The sequence below is a fragment of the Rhineura floridana genome, chromosome 18 (assembly GCF_030035675.1).
Source record: "Rhineura floridana isolate rRhiFlo1 chromosome 18, rRhiFlo1.hap2, whole genome shotgun sequence".
NCBI lineage: Eukaryota > Metazoa > Chordata > Lepidosauria > Squamata > Rhineuridae > Rhineura > Rhineura floridana.
The window spans coordinates 19721524-19743508 of record NC_084497.1 but is presented as its reverse complement, the minus strand read 5'-3'; the positions used below and the strand labels follow the sequence as shown (position 1 = coordinate 19743508).

The 21985-nt window shown below is 44.7% G+C and overlaps 2 protein-coding genes across 7 annotated transcripts in view; one reads left to right on the top strand and one right to left on the bottom strand.

Annotated features, from left to right (window-relative positions):
- The window catches only part of MTOR (mechanistic target of rapamycin kinase), a 95810-nt gene that overhangs the window by 30585 nt on the left and 43240 nt on the right, over positions 1-21985 (top strand). For all 6 annotated transcript variants that reach the window (XM_061602106.1, XM_061602103.1, XM_061602105.1 and 3 more), the window contains 4 exons: positions 1198-1344; positions 4133-4275; positions 6289-6451; positions 6714-6859. In XM_061602106.1, the coding sequence (XP_061458090.1) occupies positions 1198-1344; positions 4133-4275; positions 6289-6451; positions 6714-6859 (599 nt within the window). The remainder of the gene's footprint in view (positions 1-1197; positions 1345-4132; positions 4276-6288; positions 6452-6713; positions 6860-21985) is intronic.
- On the bottom strand, positions 11532-17539 carry ANGPTL7 (angiopoietin like 7). Its single transcript, XM_061601096.1, has 5 exons — positions 16886-17539; positions 14864-14964; positions 14054-14248; positions 13500-13698; positions 11532-12160 (listed from the first exon to the last, which is right to left on the bottom strand). Exons 1-5 carry the CDS (start codon positions 17247-17249, stop codon positions 11967-11969), a joined length of 1053 nt encoding a protein of 350 aa, XP_061457080.1. The 5' UTR covers positions 17250-17539; the 3' UTR covers positions 11532-11966.

The window sequence follows — 21985 nt, the reverse complement described above, 5'->3', positions numbered from 1 at the left end:
TTCCAGCTTAACTAGGGACATCGTTCCTCTTGATTGTTAACATAGATAGACAACAGTTAAGAAATCAGAAGAAGGCTAGGACTGGGGAGGGCAGCTGTGAGAGAACTAGAAAAGGTCCTCAAGTGCAAAGATGTATCATTGAACACCAAAGTCAAGATCATTCAGACCATGGTATTTCCGATCTCTATGTGTGGATGTGAAAGTTGGACAGTGAAAAAGGTGGATAAGAGAAAAATCAACTCATTTGAAATGTGGTGCTGGAGGAGAGCTTTGCACATACCATGGACTGCAAAAAAGACAAATAATTGGGTATTAGAACAAATTAAACCAGAACTATCACTAGAAGCTAAAATGATGAAACTGAGGTTATCATACTTTGGACACATAATGAGAAAACATGATTCATTAGAAAAGATAATAATGCTTGGAAAAACAGAAGGAAGTAGAAAAAGCGGAAGGCCAAACAAGAGATGGATTGATTCCGTAAAGGAAGCCACAGACCTGAACTTACAAGATCTGAACAAGGTGGTTCACGACAGATGCTCTTGGAGGTCACTGATTCATAGGGTCGCCATAAGTCAAAATCGATTTGAAGGCACATAACAACAACAACAGACAGAGCAAGACAAATAATTGTTCTGGAAGGGAGTAAAGGCCTTTTTCTCCTTTGCCCGGCTGCTGATACAAAAAGCTATGGTTGAATCCGACTGAGTTTCTTTGATGTATAGATTTCAGCATTTTGACCTTTTATTGCATGCATGATGCTGTTTTATATCATTTGAAGTGTGCCACAGGGCCATATTTTGGCAAAATTATCAAATTTAGGCAGGATTGACAACCAAACACTATTGCTTTGTTATTTCTTTTGTGTCAAATAAATCGGGGCTGAAGAATATCTGGCTCTCCAGATGGTTTATTTATTTATTTATTTATTTTATTACATTTATATTCTTCCCTCCTAGAAGGAGTCCGGGGCGGAACTACAACTTCCATCAGCCCTGGTTAGCATGGTCAGTGATGGGAGTTGTAGTACATCTGTAGGGCGGCATAGGTTCCCAGTCCCTGATTTATTTGTTGCTCTCATTGCACATAGTGTGGTTAGGTGATGGCCCTTGGCGAAGTTGTAAAGATTTGAGGCTAATCAAAACCAGCAATGCCAGATACAGCTCTTTCATAGCAGATCCACTCTCTTATTAGGGCTACACCCTAGCTGATGAAGAAGAAGATCCCCTGATCTACCAGCACCGCATGCAAAGGAGCAACCAAGGAGAGGCCCTAGCCAGTGGCCCTGTGGAAACAGGTCCCATGAAGAAACTGCATGTCAGCACCATCAATTTGCAGAAGGTAGGCAGGGGGCCTATGTCAGGTAGAGACTCCCCGCAGATGTGGAGGATAATGCGTGCCTTTCAGAACGGAGTTAAGTCTTCATTGTGTCAGATATGCTTCCAGGGCCAATTTTCCATCAGGCTTAATGTAAGTTTACTGCAAGTGCTGCCAAATTTGTCTACACTGAATCTCCCATATTCAAGAAGAAAAAAAATCAAGGCTTCCCTAAACATGCTGGGGCCTGTTCTAGAACCTCCACTTTCTCCAGGTCAGAACATGTTGTGTGTGTGTGAGGGAGAGAGTGTAAACAAAGTATTACTGTTCTTGAAGTGCTTAGATTGGGAAGAGTCAAGGAGGAAGTTTCTAGCATTTTCTTAGAGACTGGTCTTCTGCTGGAAAGCCATGCAGTTGGTGGCTGGTTCACACGTAGATGTTTGTCGCTTGGTGGTGGCGGCATATGAGAGGCAACTTGCTTGCGTGAATGGGCTGTTGCCAAGCAAACACAAAGGGCCAAGTGTTTCCATCGCCTCGGTCTCAGAGCTTTTTTTGATTAATTCCGTTCGCACATTCAACAGCCAAAGACCTTCCTGGACTGTTGTCATTGCACCAGATGGGAAAGTTAGTATTTATACCTGCATGTGTGAACAGGCTCCTTGGTGGCTCAAAAAAAATGCTTAGAAATTCTGAGCCTTCTGCTTTGTGAGAGGTGGTCCCATCAGCCATTTAGGCCCTGCAAACAAAGTTTAAGTCCCGAGGTCCATTTGCCTCTTCCTGTACAAGGGGCTGCTACACAACACCATTTCCAGCTCTAGGGCCACCAGCCAGGAAAATTACTCGCTTTGAAGGAGTTTACGTTGTGCATAACATTTTCCCCTCCGTTCATCCCCAGTTGGGCATTAATGCAATTACATCGGATGAGCATGATCAAAGTGTGTCACTTGGGGCTTTATCTGAAAGTTGGTGCCTGTGTTTGCAGTGCCCTCTCCTATTATGAAAGGTGTGGAAACCTGACCTTTTGCTGGAACTTGAAATGGATGCCTTTTTATATTTAGCATCTTATTAAAAAAAAGTAGTAGGGCAACCCTGTGATGCTGTACCCCCTTACAAAATAAAACACAAATAAGTTTCTCCTATGTGTGATATAAAACGACAAAGGTGTAAATTAATGGTATATATCTAATTAGTTTTTTAAACGTTGAACCATTGCCGCTATATGTGCTCTCCCAAAAAAACCTGCCTTCCTGCCACCGCACTGTTTGTAGCCAGGAGAAAAAAAAGCACAAAAGTTATGAGCCTAAGGTAGCAGCCACAGAAGTGACCGCTGTGTCTCTGCATGATTTGTGAGAAGTAGGCAGCCAGCCTCTGCTGGTAAGTAGGCAGTTTTGCCAAATGTGCATTGGATATGATTGGGTCAACCATTGGTTCCTGATACAGAGATGTCATAGAATTACCTGCTTCCAGAGGATGCTGCATGTTGGATTTGTGCATGAACCCCCTGTTCTGGGCTTGCTTCTTCAAGTGATATAGAAGCATTCTCAGAAGTTTGACTCATGCAGACATAGTGTGTGTGAACCTACTCTGTATGTGGATGGGACTTAACTGAGGTGGTTGGAGAGAATCTTTTGGGGTGTAAGGATACACAAAGAGAGCTGAATTCTAGGTGGTAGCTAAATGAGGAAGCAGAAGGGTACTATTTTATTTTTTAATATAATTTTTTTACCCCTCTAGTGTAGTGGTTAAGGTGCTGGACTATGACCTGGGAGACCAGGGTTCAAATCCCCTCACAGCCATGAAGCTCACTGGGTGACCTTGGGCCAGTCACTGCCTCTCAGCCTCATGAAAACCCTCTTCATAGGGTCGCCATAAATCGGGATCAACTTGAAGGCAGTCCATTTTTAGCCGAAAACGCTCCTAGAGTGGCTTACAAAGCTCAATATTAGCTCAGTATAATCTTGTCCTCAGTAAAAGACATGACACATAAGGAAAAAGGGGTGGGGAGGGGAAAAAAGCAAGTTTGGGTACCATTTCTTAGAATGACCAGCTGGGATGGAAAGACTTGAGGTAGCCTGACGGAATAGCTGCCAGCAGGTGACAGTTGAAAGAGGACTAAAGGCCTGGAATAGCCTTGCATCGTTTATCTCCCCCTTCACTGCATTTTGATGGAATGGCTACCACTATTTAATGTTGTGGATAGAATATCGCACGATGTGGGATTCCAGTTACTTGGTTACTTTTTAAAATCACATTTGCAGGAAGTAACGACATTCGAGTACACAGCCAATTAAAGTGTAAAGTGTTCATTTATGCAAAACAAACAAACAAACAAATCCCCCCCCCCGAAAAACCCCAAGTGGGTTACTAGACTGTTGGTAAGGATACATCTCTCCCTCCTTTTCAAGGTTTTTCTTAGTCTGACCTATCAGGAGGCAGCATAATCTGTCCATATGGCCTAGCATTGTCTACACTGGCAGGCAATCGGTCCCCAGGATCTTGGGGAAACAAGGGTCTTTTTCATACGGAAGATATGCCAGGCATTGACTTGACACCAGCTGTGTGCAAAGCTGGTCTTCTACCACTAAGCTGTCTACTTAACCTTTTTTAATGACTTCTTCTTAAAAAAAGATAAATTCAATATATTTGTCACAGCTGAGACATGTGCTTAGTTGTTTATACTTGCGCCTAGTTCAGTTGATTTGGAATTTTAATAGCTAAAGGAGAAGAAAACTATAGAGGGTTGGCCCTGGTGTGTAGCGGATTTATTTGTTTTTTGACAAGGAGCCATGAAAGTGTCCTTTGTGTGCTCCAGGCCTGGGGAGCAGCGCGTAGAGTTTCCAAGGACGACTGGCTGGAGTGGCTGCGGCGGCTGAGCTTGGAGCTGCTGAAGGATTCCTCGTCGCCATCTCTGCGCTCCTGCTGGGCCTTGGCCCAGGCCTACAACCCTATGGCCAGGTACTGGCATTTCCTGCCTCTCTTGAACTGCGCCCGCCAAAGCCAAATGCCGTAAAAGTTGTGGAAATAGAAGGCCAAAGAGAGTTTTCAACCAGGAGCAAATAAAACCCTTTGGGAATCTGGTTTCATAGCCAGCTTTCCTCCCCCCTCCCCCCCCCCCAACCGCCAGCCTGGCAGCTCCTTCAGGTATGTTTTTTAAGATCACAGATGGAAATTTTTTTAGATTATTTTGAATATACCTGTTGCTATTCCCAGTGTATGATAGTAAATGAAAAAAATGGCGCTGGAAAAAATATAGTAACATTAGTTTCTAAGGGTAAGCCGCCCTGAGCTCCTGCTGGGAGGAAGGGTGGATATATATCAAATAATAAATAAAAAATAAATAAAGGGTGGTGTGTCTCCAGTAAAGGGGGTGGGATCAATAAGCCCCTGACATTTTTGCTTCTGCCCAGACCAATGGAGCTTGGCTGTCTCGTGGTGCCTTTGAAGTACCAGCCACCTGCCCAGCTTTCTGTGTATGTAATTGTTATGTGGGGCACCCTCACTTATAGTAAACCTGGGGGGTATGGCTCGAAATCTCTAATCAAGAGTTTGGAGGATTGTTATTGTACAAGCTGTATCGAGCCATGTGACAGAACAACTGGGTTTGCTCTAACGCCTGTGAGCCTAAAACGCCCATCCACTGAAGAGGCTATTTTCTTCATCATCATCTGTGTGATTTGATTGCTCTGGTTCTGCCATCTTCTAAGCCACCTCTGCCGCGGGGCACTGTTGTCTGGCACGTTTTTCAGTTGAAGGCTATCAGTGGTTACTGCGAAGGCAAGATGCCTCTGAATATCAGTTACTGGAAACTGCAAGTGGGGAGAGTTCTGTTGCATTCACCACTTGCAGACTTCTCATTGGGGCGTCTGGTTGGCCAGTGTGAGAATAGGATGCCGGACTAGGTGGGCCACTGGCCTGTTTCAGCTACAGGACTCTTACGGAATCTGATACCCTAAATTGCTGGGATCTGTTTTACTATGTTTCAACTGTGTATACTTTTGGCTTTAATTTAGCCTCCTGCTTACCACCTTTCCTTACAAATAAAAAGAGTATAGGTTGTATGCAACTATTATTTTTCGTTAGAGTAGACCCATTGAAGTTAGTCATGTCCATTAATTTCATTGGGTCTATTCGGAGTACAACTAACATAGGGTAGTATCCAATGTGTTTGTGAAGGAGACGTTCCTTCTCTCTCTTTCTCTTGCTGGGGACTGTCACCTGAAAAACAGTTAACTGCAACTTTGAAATTGCCCAGTTTGACTGGTACTGTAGCCATTCATCACATTACTTATTTTATGAAATGATACACTTTTAGAAATCTTGTAAAATTGCTGGCTGGGAGTAGATAATTCACCCTACCTATGAACAGATACCTGTCACTGTCCAGAACACCTGGGGTTCTCTCTGTGGAAGAGAGAGGCTTCCTTTGTTCTCTACTGCTTAACGCATAGGGTAAAGAGCACAGGTTTAGGTAGCATTTGTTGGACTTGGATCATGAGTATAGCCATGTCACTTGAAATAGCAGGTCAAGCACCCTGGAGCTTCTAAATGAGCCTCTATGTAGTCAGGAGCTGCTAAGTGAGCGTAGCAGCTATCAGTTTTGACATTTGCTACAGCCATTGTGAACAGTTCCTTTCAGCACACTCTCACCATCGCTGGCTGTGTGCCTGCACCACCACCACCACCACCACCCCTGCTTCTGGTGTCAGTGCTGAGAGGGATCTGTAAGGGAGCTCTCCATGGTGGTTGTTCAGCTATCAGGACCAATAGTTCCTGAGTCACCTGAAAGCTTCTGACAGCTCATTCATGGGTTCCTTTGCGAACTGACCCCAAGGACTCTCCTAGATTTCATTCCAGCTTTCCCATGATCTTCCCATGCAAAGGCAGACTTGTTTTGAGACTATAATGATTGGTTTGCTTGCTTACCTGCTGCTACGTCACTCTTCTCACCCTATTCTTTTCCCTTCCCAGAGATCTCTTTAATGCTGCTTTTGTTTCATGCTGGTCTGAACTCAACGAAGACCAGCAGGATGAGCTGATCCGCAGCATTGAGTTGGCACTGACTTCTCAAGATATCGCAGAGGTCACCCAGACCCTGCTGAATTTGGCAGAATTCATGGAGCACAGTGACAAGGTAAAAAGGCCACTGGGGGAAATTCTTGAGAAGGGGAGGCCAGGGGAAGGAGGGTGAGATGATCTCCTTTCATCAGCCTTGAAATCCAACTGGTGAGGAGGACTACTTTGATGTCTTTCAGTCCTGCTTCTCTCCTACTTTGCCTCTCACACCTCCTCCTGTGGATTACTTACACCTTGCCTCACCTCACCTCTGACATTTAATGAGCACACCTACTGATTGTCGTCCCAGCCCTTTTCAGTCTCGCTTTCTCTGTTTGCAGGGGCCGTTGCCGTTGGGAGATGATAATGGCATTGTCTTGTTGGGGGAGCGGGCTGCCAAATGCCGGGCATATGCCAAGGCACTGCACTACAAAGAGTTGGAGTTCCAGAAGGGGCCTACCCCAGCGATCCTGGAGTCTCTCATCAGGTAGGCCCAGTGGCTCTGAACTTCTTTAGTTAGATGCTGTGCCTGACAGTCCAAGAGAAGCACTTGACCAAAGTGTTTGTCTGTGTCAGGCATGAGGAGCCTGTCGCCTTCCAGATGTTGCTGAAGTGCAACTCCCATTACCCTTGGCCATTGGCCATGCTTGCTGGGGCTTATGGGAGTTGTAGTTCAGCAGCATCTAGAGGGCCAAAGGTTCCCCACCCCCTGATCTCCTTGCTTTTTATTTCTGGATTGATGCTTGTGTGCAATGAGGGAAAACTGAAAATGAAGCTGTCAATGTGCGGCATTGTGCTGTGTCGGTTTAAGGCAGACTTTGCCAACCTGGTGCTCTCCAGACGTTTTGGACTACGACTCCTATCAGCTGGCTGGGGGCTGTTGGGAATTGTAGTCCAAAACCTCTGGAGTCCACCAGCTTGGAGAAGGCTGGTTTATGGTGGAAAGGGGGTGTAGACAATCTCTTATAGCCTTGGGGTTGTTTCATAAACTTGGCTATACCAGGAGCTGGGTGGGGAGACATGTATCCCTTGAACTGTCTCTCCTCCCATGTGGACAAAACATGTTAAGGTGAATCTTGGCACTAGGAAGGTCTCTTCTTTGCATGTCATCCCTGGCCAAATAATTTAAGTGACTTTCAAGAGACTCTATGTAAAGGACATTTGAAGACATTTGGCTAATGCCTTTTTAGAATAAAACAAATACCGTAAATAGCTGCACAGTTTATAAAGCACTTGGGCTCCCACATCATAGGGACTTGGGGGATTAGTAGTGATTTTGGTATCGATTGGCCTGGCAACAATAGCAAAAGTATTTCAGCACAATGTAAGCTCATAAAAGCTCCAAGAATTGGCCCTCCCTGTGTCTTAAAATACCATCATCTGGTATTCAAATGCCTGGGGCCAAAAACAATAGAAATGGTACAAATCACTGCCAGAAATTCTGCAGACTCCCTCCTTCTTCATTCCCCCCCTCTTTGCTCCTCCCTGGGCCTAGGCTGGGTGCTACTGTGAGCAACTCTGAACTTCTCTCCCTGTGCTATACTGTTTGCAAGACGCTTGGCATATTATGGGAATAAATCTTGCATTGTTGTTGTGGCTTCCACCACCGCTAAAGTCAACTTGTTGTGCCACAGTGTTTTTGCAATTTGTCAAGATGTGAGGCAGGAGACTAACGCATAAATGTAAACGTTTTTATAAAAGAGTTTGTTTATTTTGTTCCATAAAAACATAGCAGTAACAATAACAACAAGCAGCAATGATGTACATATTTTTGCATATGTTATAAATTAGCTGAGGAAGGTAGATAAAAAAAATAATTCCTAGCCTGTTAAATGTTTAATTTGATATACCTGGCTAAAGCGTTGGTCATATAGTTTTGCGTTGGTCATATAGTTTTTGAGAAGCGCTTCCTTCTGTGTTCCCTTCCTCCTTTTTGCGTATTTTGAGCCAGCAAAACCAGCAATAACATCCAGACAATCTTGTCCATTTGGGATTGGGGTCTCCATAGTCACTGGATCTGGGCTTTATAATGGCTATTTGCCAGTCACAATGTGATCTGTTTGTTAACCTCCCATCCCACTGTCGGGATGCGGTTGGCAAGGCTCCTTTTTCTCAGTTTTTTTCTCAGGATTTTCTAAAAATCCTCCTGAGTTGCATCACAGTCATTCCTAGCTGATGACAAATGGTCCGGTTGGAGCACAGTCAGGCAAGAGGTGTGCTTGAAGCTAATGAAAGAACAACAGCAGCTGCTTTTAAATGATGATTTAACAGCAGCCAAAAGTGCGTAATAATATTGCAACAGGGCAGTACTTTCTCTTTTTGCGGACATGATATGCATGTGAATACATGAACATTTGAAGCTGGCCTATCAAGAGACAGGTTGTTGGTCCACTGGACCCAGGCATTGTCTGCTCTGACCAGCAGTAACTCTCCAGACTTTTGGGTAGATCTGAAGATCCTCTTAATTGCAGATGCTCAGGGATTTGGACCTCAACATCCTGCATGCAGGGCATGTACCCTGCAAGAACCCTTCTTCTCTCTCTGCCTGGGGTGTTATAAAAAATAGTCCAAAACCTCAATCAGTTTTAAATTAAAATCGATCTAGTCTAGCATCCTGCTTCCTAGAGTAGACAACTGGATGCCATCATGAAAGCCACAGCCCTCCTCCTGCTGTTCCTCCACAAGAACAGCTGGTATTCAGTGATATACTGCCTCTGAACATGGATGCTCCATGCAGCCATCATGGCTTAATGGCCATTTGTCAGAAAGGAAATTGGACTGAAATGCTGTTTGTTTTCGGCTCTAAAAAAGTTCCATGGGGGGGTGTATTGCATTAGAGCAGGTGTGGAGAAGCTTTGGCCCTCTGATGTTGCTGAACTACAACTTCTATGAGCCCCAGCCAATGTGGGCAATGACCAAGGATGATGGGAGTTGTAGTCAATCAACATCTGAAGGGTCAGAGGTTCCCCACACCTACCATAGAGGAAGGAATTGATTCCTCAAAGGCCTTTCCAGAAGGGCCACTCTTATCTGGGAACTGATTCCTCCACTGCTTTTGAAGTGGACTCTCTGATGCTCCAGCTTTTGTTTAGCTTAGTTTGGTTTACCTGCCTTTGTAAGTGAATAAAAGTGGCTTCAATTTAGATGGAAATATCTTGCCAAGCTTAATTGCCAGACACCTGGAATTGCTGCATTTCTTCTTTTCTATCAGCCTGTTTTTCTATTAGCTTCCTTGTTTATTTATTTTTGTCCAGGTTTATATCGGCTTCATCATGCTATTTCAGTTCTGGAGTAGTACATTTTGTTGCTACTAATCAGTTTCTGTTCTGCTCCCAGTCAGTCTTTTTTTTTTAATGTTAATTCAAGCTGTGGACTTCTTGTAAATTTTCTGTCCTTGTGGATGCATAATTCATCTTGAACTAATCCATGTGCTGTGTCTGCCTACTTCTGACAACTCTCTTAATCACTGACTGCAGTTACTCTCCTTCTGTTCATCTTCCCAAGCAAACAAAACCGGATACATGTGAGGAGGTGTGTGTGTGATAAGAGAGACAGAGAGAGAGATCAGCATCTAGTTCAGTGTTGCCTACACTGACTGGCAGCAGATTCCCAGGGTTTCAGACAGGGCTTTCCCAGCCCCTGTCTGGAGATGTGAGGGACTGAACCTCAGACTGAACTTCCTTCTGAGCCCCTTCCTCACCAAGGTCAGCAATCAAATCTAAGGAATACATTTAAAAATGTTTGTTTAGGAGAAGCAGTGGTCACTTCCCCTGCCTCAGGGTACCAGGATTGGCCTGAGGAGGACTTGGATTTAGGTAATGTATCAATTGCCCCACTTGAAGAGGAGTCCCCAGCACCTCCTTCTACGCTGCCCCAGCTTGAGGACATGGCTGTGGCATCATCGCCCGAGTCTGAAGACGATTCCCCTGCAGCCAATCCTGTTCCACAACCGCGCAGGAGCAGGCAACTGTAGAATAGGCTATGGGTCTTTTAAAGATTGCTTTGCAGCTTTCTCAGGGAGTGGAGCCCCTGGAAGGGAAGCCCTGACAGGCTTCTGAAGCCTATGGATGACTGTGGTCCCTGGTTGAGGCAACATCTCTAGTTCAGTTAGTATGGTTCATTGGGAGATGCCCAGGGTCCTGATCACCATGGCCCTGGCAGTCATTACTACATCCCCCGTGGGCCTCAAGGCCGAGCAGCAGCTCTTCCTGAAATGTCATAATGTGGTGGTCTCAGGCAGCTTGTGTTCCTTTCCCGCACTCTTTATCTATGGACAAGAGCATATTCATCCAGGCAGAAGGGAGAGGAGCTGTCTTCACTTGGGAAGGCTTGGTATGGCAGTTTAAGAATCCCTCAGCAGTAGAGCTGGGGGGCGGGGTGTGGAGAGCACTTCATATTTTAATATCTGGCCTCATTCTTTAAGGATCCAGCTCTGCACAGAAATGAGGGCAAATATTTACAGTTGTAGAAGCTAAGGGCAATATTTTGAACCCTTAGGTGACTAGGTTTCAACACCCGCTTTGCTCTAAAAGCCTAAAGCAGGGACAGCTACTCTGTGGCCTTTCACAGCTCCTGCCATCCCTGACCTTTGGGTCATGCTGACTGGGGCCGATGGGAGATGTCGTTCAGCAACATTTGGAGGGCTACAGATTAGCCATCCGTGGCCTGAAGGGAAGCCACAGAAAATCAAGCGTACTTGACACCTGTTGAAATGAATAAGATGTGTAGCTTAAGCATGTTTATAGACCAATTCTATGCAGGTTTACTCCAAATTAGGTCCCTGTGCGTAGGACTGAAAGTCCCAATGAAGTTCCCAGTGAGACTCATTCCCATAGCAAATGTGCAGCCTTCTGTTAACTGTGTGTGACTAGCCCTGTGTGCACCGGCCAAGTTTTTTCTGCACTGTGCCTGTTACTTTCTTGATGTTTCTCATTTTCCATATCTTATCCATTCACTGTTCTTTTTATCTTACATGCCGGTCTGTTTTTTACCCTGCATATGCTGCACAATATATACTTTCACCTTTCATGGAGCTGCACATCTCTTTCCAAAGACTTCTAAATTTAATCAGCCTGTTCGCAGATATTTTGGCAAAGACTCAAGACACAGTTTTAAAAACAGAGTTTATTTTAGAATTTGAAAAACAGAAGTCCATTACGGAGACATGGGAACTTTGTACAGATTTTGCTCTTCTGATTTACAGTCCACCTGGAACATCACCTAGGCAGAAGCCATCTAAAACAACAGGATGCTCTTGGCGCAATGGTCCCAAGTTTTGGCCAGTCAACAAACTGGTGTCTTCTACTGACAAGATAGCGACTAAATTAATCTAAATCCCTCTTGTAATAATAATAATAAAGTGAATAAAAATAGATATATTAATATGAATCCACTCTGGCAACGAAGTTAAGCAGGGAACTTCTCCTTGGCCTTCTCTCAAATGTGATGTGTTGCAATGCGTGCATATTATTATTCCTTGTATAGTTCAATATGAGTTCTTCTGTGTTTCAGATCAGTGGTTATCGTGTTGTTTTTTTTTGTTTAGTGTTTGTGTTTTTTCTCCCTGTCCCCCACAAAGTTTTGTGTCTGCTGCCTTACTCAACTTTGTGGGTGGCCCCCTGGGCTTTGAAGTCTGACGGTCGAATCTTCATCTCGACCCTCTTCAGGGAGTAGGTTTTGCCATGCCAACCGTACCAAGTGATCCCATCTGTGCTCTTGTTGTGGTCACCGTTGCGGTAATAAACCCCATTCAGATTGGAGTCTGTGCAGCAACTGTACCAGTAGCCTCCTATCAAGAAACAAAGTAAATAAAAGGATTTGATCTGTTTTCCAGCACAGTAGCTTTCAAACCTTTTTACCTTCAGGGAACCCTCTTCTGCATTGAAATCTGTCATGGAACCAAGCAAACATTTTGAGGCATACTCAGTTCCAGTGAGGCATTGGCCAAGACTGAGCCTTACTGTGGCCCCACTTGAACTGAGCATATGGCCTGCCTGTCCATCTGTCATCTATCTATCATCTATTTATCTAATCGTTATTAATGACATTTGTCAGTCACTTTAAACTGAATAAAAAGTCTCAAAGTGACTGAAGATAAGAACGAGACCTAGAACATACTCAACACTGCTAACATAAGAGCAGATCTGCCTTACAAGAAAGTTTATCCACTTTTGCTGAGCTTTGCCCCCTGGAATGCACTTTCAAAATGACTGTTTCAGCAGGTCAGGTGTGTAAAGTATATAGTAATTTGTATTTCTTTCCCAGACTATCCCTCAAGGAAAAAGGACAACATCTCCATGCCAGAGCTAATGCTTTGCGTGCAGAAGATCACTGGCATCTCAAGCTGAAAGAGGGATAGTGGGGAACCTGTGGATGATGTTGGACTATTAACTCCTGTCATCCCTGAAAATTAGCTGTGCTGGCAGGGGCTGATGGGAATTGTAGTTCAGCAACCTCCAGAGAGCCAAAGTTTCACTATCCCTGAACTAAAGGGTCAGCTAGCAGGTGAGGGGGGAAAGGGCTTTCTCTACCTGAGAATCTGGACAGTCATTTCCAGTCAGCCTAGATGGTAGTGCGCTTGATGGACAAACAGTTTGACTTGCTCTAAGGCAGCTTCCTAGGTTCCTACTTCCTCCAAAAAGTACTTCACGTACTGTATTTTGTCGTTGCTGCTGTTCTTCCAACGCTTAACTGCTTCAAGGTGCACCCCCCTTTGCTCATGGCTTGCTTTCTCTTTATCATTCATTCTTTACCAGCTGTCTGTCTCATTATTTGCAACAACGGGACTGCTTTTTCACAACCTGTCTGTATGTTCACGCTTGGAGATTTACCGTCGCTACTCCACACAATGTGGAGGAAAACCGGGTGGTTAAAATATACCTAAAGGTGTTCAGTTATGAAGGTTAGAAGAGAGTCCAGGGTATGTGTAGGACAGAGCAAACTTTGCATGAATAGATTGCTCTTGGGAAAGCTGTTCCTGTCGTTGGAACAAGAGACCCAACTCCTTTCTGGGGGAATGAGGTGGGAATGGTGGAGCTTTCAAATGTAGGATTCGGAAATCTTAAGTGCAAAGTTGCGCATATCCAGGTAAGACTTGGTGCCATGGGAGAAGCCCATGCACACATTACCTTTGCGTAGTAGTGCGCAGTGATCCACACACTTGTCATTATCCTTGTCCTTGGTGCTGAAGGCTGTGTTGTTGTGGTACCTCATGGAGTCGTGTGGAATGTTGCCACTATAGTTGGACAGGAAGAGGCGGTAGCTGTTCTGCTCATTGCTCAGAGTGAAGTGGTTGTATTGAGCATAACGGATGTTGCCATTCCAGTCCTGTGAGTGTGAACAGAAGGATGAAGAGGAAACGCCTTCTGTTAATGGTTTATAAAAAAAAAATTGTGCTGATCCTTGCAAGGACTTACATGTTCTTTGGTATCAATTACTCTTTAAATGTGGTGGATCCCTATGCGAGAACTGACATGGCAGTTTCCTCAATGTTTTGCATTTCGTGTATCGGCTACAAGGCATCTTGTCTGCTAGCTCCACTGAATTAGCTATTGTAAGTGCGTAAGCTTGGTATTTATTATCAAGTTGTGCTGCTCCTGGTGTTGAAGGTATAGAGTGAGTAATGTTTTCAAACTAATAATGCTTTAAGAATTAAATATAGTCAGCTATACCATTTGCTTACCTCAAGCTCCACACGCAGTGTTGTTGGGCGCCTAGAGAGCTGATGGATGTGCTCATTTCCCAGCCAGAAGTCTCCCTCGATGCTGCCAAACCCTTGCTTGTACTGTTTCCAATCCCGGCTGAAGGAGATCAGGCCAACTTTGCGCCTCTGGATGACAGTCCAGCCCCCGCCATCAGTCTCCATGTCACAGTATACCTAGAGAGATGGAAAATTGGGGTGATTTTAGTGAGGCTAGGAACTCTTCATGTTCTTGGGGACAGGGAGAGAGGGGGCATGTATTTCTTGACACCAAATTGGAGTGAATAGTCAAACTGATTTGAGTATCTTATTTAACGCCCCCCTGCAATATCTGCATGAATAAAGTGCAAATATTTGTTATTAGTAATATTCTGCTGCAGGCCATGGACTTTTAATTAAGCATGTGGCACTGAGTAGTAGCATTCCATGAGGTCAGCTGCTTTTTAGCTTAGGGTGCTTCTTCTGTGTGATGTTATAGGTAGACTCAAGCTACTCCCTAGGAGAAGCATTTTGGATACCAAGAAAGGAAAACCCATGAAAAGGTGTTATTTTTTAATATCCTAAGTGTCTGTCTTTCGTCCCTGGGATCCTGGACAGTTGGGACATTGTAGAATAATTGGGGTCTCTTACCAGCATTCCTAAGAGGTTGCCTTTTGTGGGCTGCAGGTACTCAGAGAGGGCAAATGTGTGCTACTTTTACAGCAGCCTGTTCTGAAAACTGACTATAGCTGCCTCTCTGTACTATACCTGGGGGCAGTGGGGCAGTGTGGCATTTATATCATGACTTCTTACTTGCAGTTCTGGCGTTCCCAGGAATTCATCAGGAAGGAGTCTGTAGACCCCTGAGGTTCTGTAATTCCTCTGATAGAGTGATGAACAGTCATACACAGCATCTGTGTCAATGGGGGGAGGGGGGGAGGGAAGCAACACGCGGTTGACTAATGACTTGAGTGTTTTCTATTCGGTTAGTCTGCTTCACTTCACCCTTAAAAAAACAAACCCCACAAGTTGTGATAAGTTCTTAACTACTTTTGATACTGCATTTTATTGGATGTAACACTGTTGATGTTCAAATTTCCCCCAAATATCCATTATGTTTTAAACTGTTCTGTTGCAACTTTAGTGAAATCTCCATAGAGTTACAAATCCAGAAGGTGAGCCTAAAGACCATCAAGCCCAACCCCTCAGCCACCTCTGAGATTAACCAGACCATCATGTGCTCCACAAATAAAAGAGAACAGATGTGCACCTTGCCAAGATGCCTACAGCTTTAGCTTAAACAAATGAGCAAAGATGTGCATGGTGGTTGTTGGAGAGCATAGATCTGCATATTTTGCAGGTGTTGAGCAGATTGATTTGGTATATATGATCAAGATCAGGGTCATCGTTGGGAGATGAATTTTGGAAGCTAAGGTTGAAATCTCAGTTCTCCCATGGATTTACACAGATGAGCTTGGGTTCATTTGTAAAAGTGATACAGTAACAACCTATGTGAACAACTATCATCTTTTTAAGGGTGAAAGGGAAATAGTTCCTGAAACATAGCAGAAGTGCTGTATGGGTAATTAGCCCTGCTCCATTAAAAATGGTCTGCACAACAGCTGATGTAGCTCTGGAAACCACTGGTTTGAATCTTGCCTATTAGGTAATCTTAGGGCAGGCATGCTCTGCCCCACTTGCTCACTGATACATAATACAGGTATAATCATCATAACACTGGCCTGCTGTCCCACAGAGTTTTACTGTGTGTGTTAAGTTTTTGGAACACTCAAAAAGGCACTGTATGAATGCTCAGTGGTAGTATTGCCATTTTTGAGTGAGAGGGCCAGGTTATCCTTCAAAAACTTCTCATAACAAAATTCTTCAAACTGGAGCAAGGAGGGAATGTGAGGCACATTTATAGTTTGCAACCATTCCTCAAACCCAAATATCTTGATCTGATGGGATGGCCTGGGACAGCTTGTCAGTTTTCCAATTGTGCGCTCAGGCAGACAAGCCAAATCGGCAAATTCAACATGTTTGGGCTGTGCACGGTCTATTTTCTGCATCACGGCCTGCTCTCATTTGCAGGGTAAATTCCCGCTCAGGCAAGCGTGTCAGTCTTTTTGGAAATGGTTGCTTCCTTTTCCATGTTAGGGACTGAACATCCAGCTGCTTCTAGGGGAGGAGAGAGGCCCTGCCTGAGGTTAATTTTTATCCATCCTGACAGCGTTAACAGAGTGCAAGGTGAATGATTTACACCGGTTAGGAAGGATCAGATGCCAACTGGGACCTCTTTGCATCCAGCGGTTCAAATCCCTACATGGCTGCCTCTTCTGCATGTGCAACTTTCTCCTGGGGAGCTGCAGCATGGTCTTACCGTGCCTGTAATAAGATGTGTTGTGCTTTAATAATTGGGTTATTATTATTTTTTTAAAAAAAACTGTATTGGCCATAGTCTGAAGTTCTGGGCTATTTATGTGAATGCTGTCAAATTTTATTTTATGAGAAATTTATATATATTGCTTCCCGGTGATCAGGCAGGGAAGCTAAGTAGAGTCAATCCTTTATTTCCATTTAGGTCACAAATGATGAGCTGGCTCATTAAAAAGTGTGATTAGATTAGTAAAAGTTGCATAGCTGTATCTGCAAGGGTAGGCCCTGTGGGGGGGGGGAAAGGGTGACTAGTTTTTCTAGCAGTCTAGTAAAGATTGCTAACATTTTGGAATTTATAACTCCAAAAGTGTTCCCGCCCAGACAGATGCTGTGCCAGAACCAGCAAGCGGCTGGTGTTTCTTCTTTGCGTTCATGAACAATACTGCCGGTGGCACTTACCTGTGGATGTTTGTGTGACGGTTTGAGCTGCCTGGAGCCGCACAATGCCTAGCTGGTTGTTCATCTCTGAGTACTTCCCTTCCACATTGTTGAGGTGCAGGTCCAACTCTTTGAAGCGTCTTTCTAGCTCCATCATCTGCATGATGGCATTCCCCAGTTCATCATCCTGCTTCTTGCTCACCTCCTGTATCAAGGCGGATAGGTTGGCCACATGAATCTTCAGCCCCTCGCAGCAGCCCAGGGCTTTGGGATTCTTGTTGATCGCCTTTCTCTTTGGTGGTTTCTGCATCCACGCTGGGTAGATGGCCAAGGAGATGGTTATTGCGCATAACCAAGCCAGTTGAGTGCTGAGCGTGGTCTGCATCTTGTGTTCAAGGTTTTTTCTTTCTTTCCCCCACTCACTCCTGGTGGCTGCTTGAGAAATTCTTACCTTCTCTCCCAGGAGAAGGAGTTTTTTAGTTGAATTGCACTGGTGCAATTGCTTTGTGTAAAGCCAAATCTCTTGTTCCCCTCTTCTTTCTCAATAAACTGAGTCTCTCAAAGGTGAATAGTTAGAATCAAAGTCTCTGCTCTCTAGAAATGTGTGTGCCTCTCCCTCGCACACACAGCATCTTAAATATCTATTGCTCTTGGGTACCTCCGCCCCCTGGCAGCCCATACACAGCCTACTAAGCCACTCCCAAGTTGTCTGTTCATATCAGGTGAAACCAAATAGGTGTTTGTGGGTTTTTCTTTTCTTTTTTAAAGGGTGGATGAGTTGGAGACTTTTTCTTCTCGACTCTGTCATTCTCTTAAGGGGAGGAGAAGGGGGGGGCATGGGAGTTTCCAGTAAATGCATCCTGTCAGATTTTTTGCCTTCTTGGTACTAATACCAATGGCATGTTGAGGGACAGAATGGGAGAGCATGTTTAGTTAAACAGAAGGAGGGGGGATTCTGCAGGTTTGATTATGTAAGAGGTTGGAGGAATGAGGGATGATCCCATTTCTTGGAGTCTTTTATTAAGAGGGCAAGCAGGAGCTGTGCTTCTGGTATGCTTTTCTGGCTGTCTCAGTGGAAGGGACCAAAACGCCAACTGGTTCAAATGGGAGGAAAAGCGCTACATTGTGCCACCTATTAGGTGCTCTACACATGTGTGTGCACATGCCCATGCGCACACACAGTGTCTGCAGCGTATGTGATTCAAGCAAGCAAGCCCAAGCCCCACACTACAAGAGGCAGGAGGTTAAAAAAAGCAAATCCAACCTAGTCCAGATTCTATCCTGATCCACCAAGCAGTGAGCATGAGCAAACCCCATTCTCCCAAGGGAAACGCAATTGGGTACAGTTCTGGGCCTCTCAAGTTGTGGCCCCTCAGAAGTTGTGAGAAGGGAGACCCCATGAGGGAATCTACTCTGCTCTGGCAAGTACATGCCCAAGGGGAATCTAGTGCATCTTTTCTGTATGTAGATGTGGCGTGATATTTTTTTTAATTCCCAGAGATCTAATACAGACAGAACGACTGTGGTGACTCATTAACAACTCTTCAGTATTTGGGAATAGCATAGGAATTCGATCTTCAAGGTCGATGTCAGTGTGTCTCTGAATACCAGTTCCTGGGAATCACAAATGGGGAAAGTGTTGTTACACCCAGGTCCTGCTTGTCGGCTTCCCCTTGGAGCATCTGGTTGGCCACTGTGAGAACAGGATGTTGGACTAGACGGGCCCCTTTTGGCCTGATCCAGCTTCAGGGCTGCTCTTATATTTTTATGGGGTCCTCACAGCTACTGCCAAGGGGTTAAATCCCTATGCTGCAACTGCATCTATCTGCATGAGGTGACTTGCACATGGAGCAAACCTGATTTAAATGAAAACCCAGAAAAACCTCTGCTGGATTTCCTTAGATCTTCCTAGAGCAGTTGGTTTCCATTGTGGCTTCAAGGTAGCTTCCTGTGTTCCTACCTTTTAAATAACTTCCATTTCCACATTAATCAATCTGCTGAGGAAGACCTTCATGCCACAGAAATTCCTGTGAAGTGTATGTCTAGATCACACAGCTAGTACAGGAAGATTGCTAATGCAGCCTCCTGGGCATTGTTCCACAGGGGCCAGGAGTCTGCATGCGACGCTCTTCCATGTCTGCATATTACAGGGAAAGATCAGTTGCAGAGGACCATCTGTCTTTTGTGGATACTTGTTCTCAGCTATGCATACTGTGCTTGTTTGCTGTGTTACTCGGACTAACTGATGTGGGACCCCGGATGCAAATACACATAAAGGGCATATTTGTCAGATGAATTGGCCACAAAGTAGGAAGAGGCTCACCCGAAACTCATATGCATGGGTGGGGAACCTCAGGCATGGGGGCTGAATGTGGTGCTGTCTGGCCCTTGGGGCTCTCCCCAGTGGCCACGCCCTCTTTATCTGCACCCCTGAGCATTGTACCCTCCTTAAGTGTTTTTGCTTGGGTAGAATGTGTCCGTGAACTCTGACAATGCCTCTTGCTTGCCTAGATGCCTGTGTGTGTGTAGAAGCTAGCCTTCAGCACAAAGATGAAATTGGCACTCATTGCTCTGCCTGCTTTTGCCTGGCCCTATCTACCACTGGCATGTGGTCCCTGGAAGGTTGTCCAGATGGGAATGTGGCCCCTGGTCTGAAAAGGGTTCTTCATTTCAGTACTTCTTATGCAGGTTTATCACGACATATTTGGCGCCCATCAGCATTTGCTGATGAAACAAGTTGGATATACACAGTTAGGATGTAGAAATCTGCTGTTTTAATGTTGAGTCTGGCTCTCTGAGCTGGAGGTCATTTTCTGTAGAAAGTTCCTGTCTCCAGTCATAAAAGACCTTTTAAAAAATACATTTTTTAAGGTAGGCCAAGACATCTAATTAAGCATTGTAGCTAAGTTCTACTCAGAGTAAATCCACTGAAATTAATGAACCTAAGTCAGCCATGTCCATTAGCTGCAGTGGGTCTACTTTTAGTAAGAGTAGCATTGGATACAACCCTAAGAGTCCACATAATAGTGTTGCACTTTGTGGATTTCAGGATTGAGTTGAAAGCACAGGTCCATGTAGAACAGGAATAGCCAACATGGCACCCTCTGAGTGTTTCTGGACTACAGTTCCCATAATTCCTGACCATTGGCCATGCTGGTTGGGGCTGGTTGAGAACCGGAGACCAACCAAATCTGGAGAGAACTGTGTTAGCTAACCTTGACACAGAAAAATAAGAGAAGCTCCACCACAAAACCTGCGCTCTAAGGGAAGACTGCTGCTATTGGAAGTGCATCACTGTCTAATCAAAACAGTGCATTCATAGACCGCAGGACTGGAGTCTTAGATTTCCAACTGTAGTACTGAGATCTTTGAACCTGAGGCTTTGGAGAGAAAAACCTAGCTCTAGACATCAGAGCTGAGTCTGAGGAAAGAGGCAGGTAAATGCGGCCCGCGGCCCAAAAAAGGTTCCCTATGCCTTCCCTCCATTTTCATGGGCTTCAGCATGTTGGTAACCAATTTACCATATTTTAAATTTCTAAGGCAGCAATCCTAAAACCGGTAACTGAAAAATAAATCCTATTAATATAAGTGGGATTTACCTCTTGAGTGAATATGTTTAGGATTGTTCTGTTAAGAGGGTTCTCCATTTCTTTTCTTTTTTCTTAAAACCATGGGAAAACGTTCAGAGGTAATGATTTCTGCAAAGGTAGCCAGCCTGCGAGGAAAAACACCCACCTGTTTCTTACCAACAAACGTTGTGCAACAGCACTTGTTAGTTCTGACTGATTGGAATATTAGCCCCTTGGGGGTGATTTGCAGGTTCCTGAATATTTTGTCTCTTTCTCTGATGGTTCTCCTTTGTTTGGGCAAGGGTAACTGGAAAACAGTCTTGTGATTCCTTAAGAATGCTAAAGAATGTCAGAAGTCGGTGCCTGAACGTCTGATTTGGTGGCTGGGGCCAGAGCGTGCTTTTGCCAGTAGCTTATGGAGGTAGAAGCTGAATGCGGGGTGGAGGTGGAGAAAGTTACCCTTCAGACTTTTAAAAATGTCCATTTTTTGAAGATGCTGCTGACACGCTTCTTCTTGGAAGCCAGTTGTCTAAGCAGTTAGTCACTGGCTTCCAGGAAAGTATGTACTCTTTCACATCCTATCTGCATCTGCACTGTTCGGGTCTCAGAGGAGAACATCTGTTTTAAGTGACACTCTTCCTTTCAAAAGCCTGCATTCCAGTCAATGATGGTAAGAACTACTTCCAGGCCTTCACATCTCTAACCAAGCCCTCTTTCACCTGGCTCTCGACCAGCTGTCTTAATAACATCCATTGCTCCCCCCACACTCTCAAAGACCCGTGACAAACTTTAGCATACATTGGAAGAAAAGATTATGGATCATATGTTCGTGATGGGGAACCTCCAGCTCCTGGACCTAATTAGGCCCCTCCTGGCCTCCCAATTTGCCCTGCAAGGCCATTTCAGCCAAGCCACACCTGCCTGCCCTAGCCATACAGGTAAAAATCAGTGACCTGGTGTCATTATGACATCCAGGGGATGGAGGAAATTAGGATTTGGCCCACCAGCCAAATTCAACCCCCCCCCCGCCCGGTATATGTAATGAGCAAGTAGGATTGCAGCCTTTTTTTATTTTGCAGAGCTGAAGTTGGCCAAATGATGGCTTGGCCCAGAAGGGCTAATGTTTGAATTTAACCCAGTTGCAGGTCCTATACTATCTTATCCAATGGGCCTGACTTATTTGTTTATAATTTTTATCTGGATAAATAATCCCTGCTCTAAGGCTCACAAGCTAAAAAGACATGACACACGAGGAAAAAGGAATAGGAAGGAAGAGGGAGAAAGCAAGCTCAAGTACAGTTCTTAACAATGCAGCTATGTAGTTCTGTCCGTGCAGATTCTGGCTGTCTAGAAGATCAGTGGCTCCCTGCTGATGTCAGCAGCAATTCTGGCTATCTTTCCCTCACCAAACACACCCTTCTCCACGAAATCAGATCCAAGAGCAGAGCAGGTGACAATGCCAAGGGCAGAAGGACAGAGATTGTTTATCTTAAGAGTCAGTATCTTCCCAAACGGCTGGGAACTTCTCTGACGAAAAGCTCAGGATCAACAT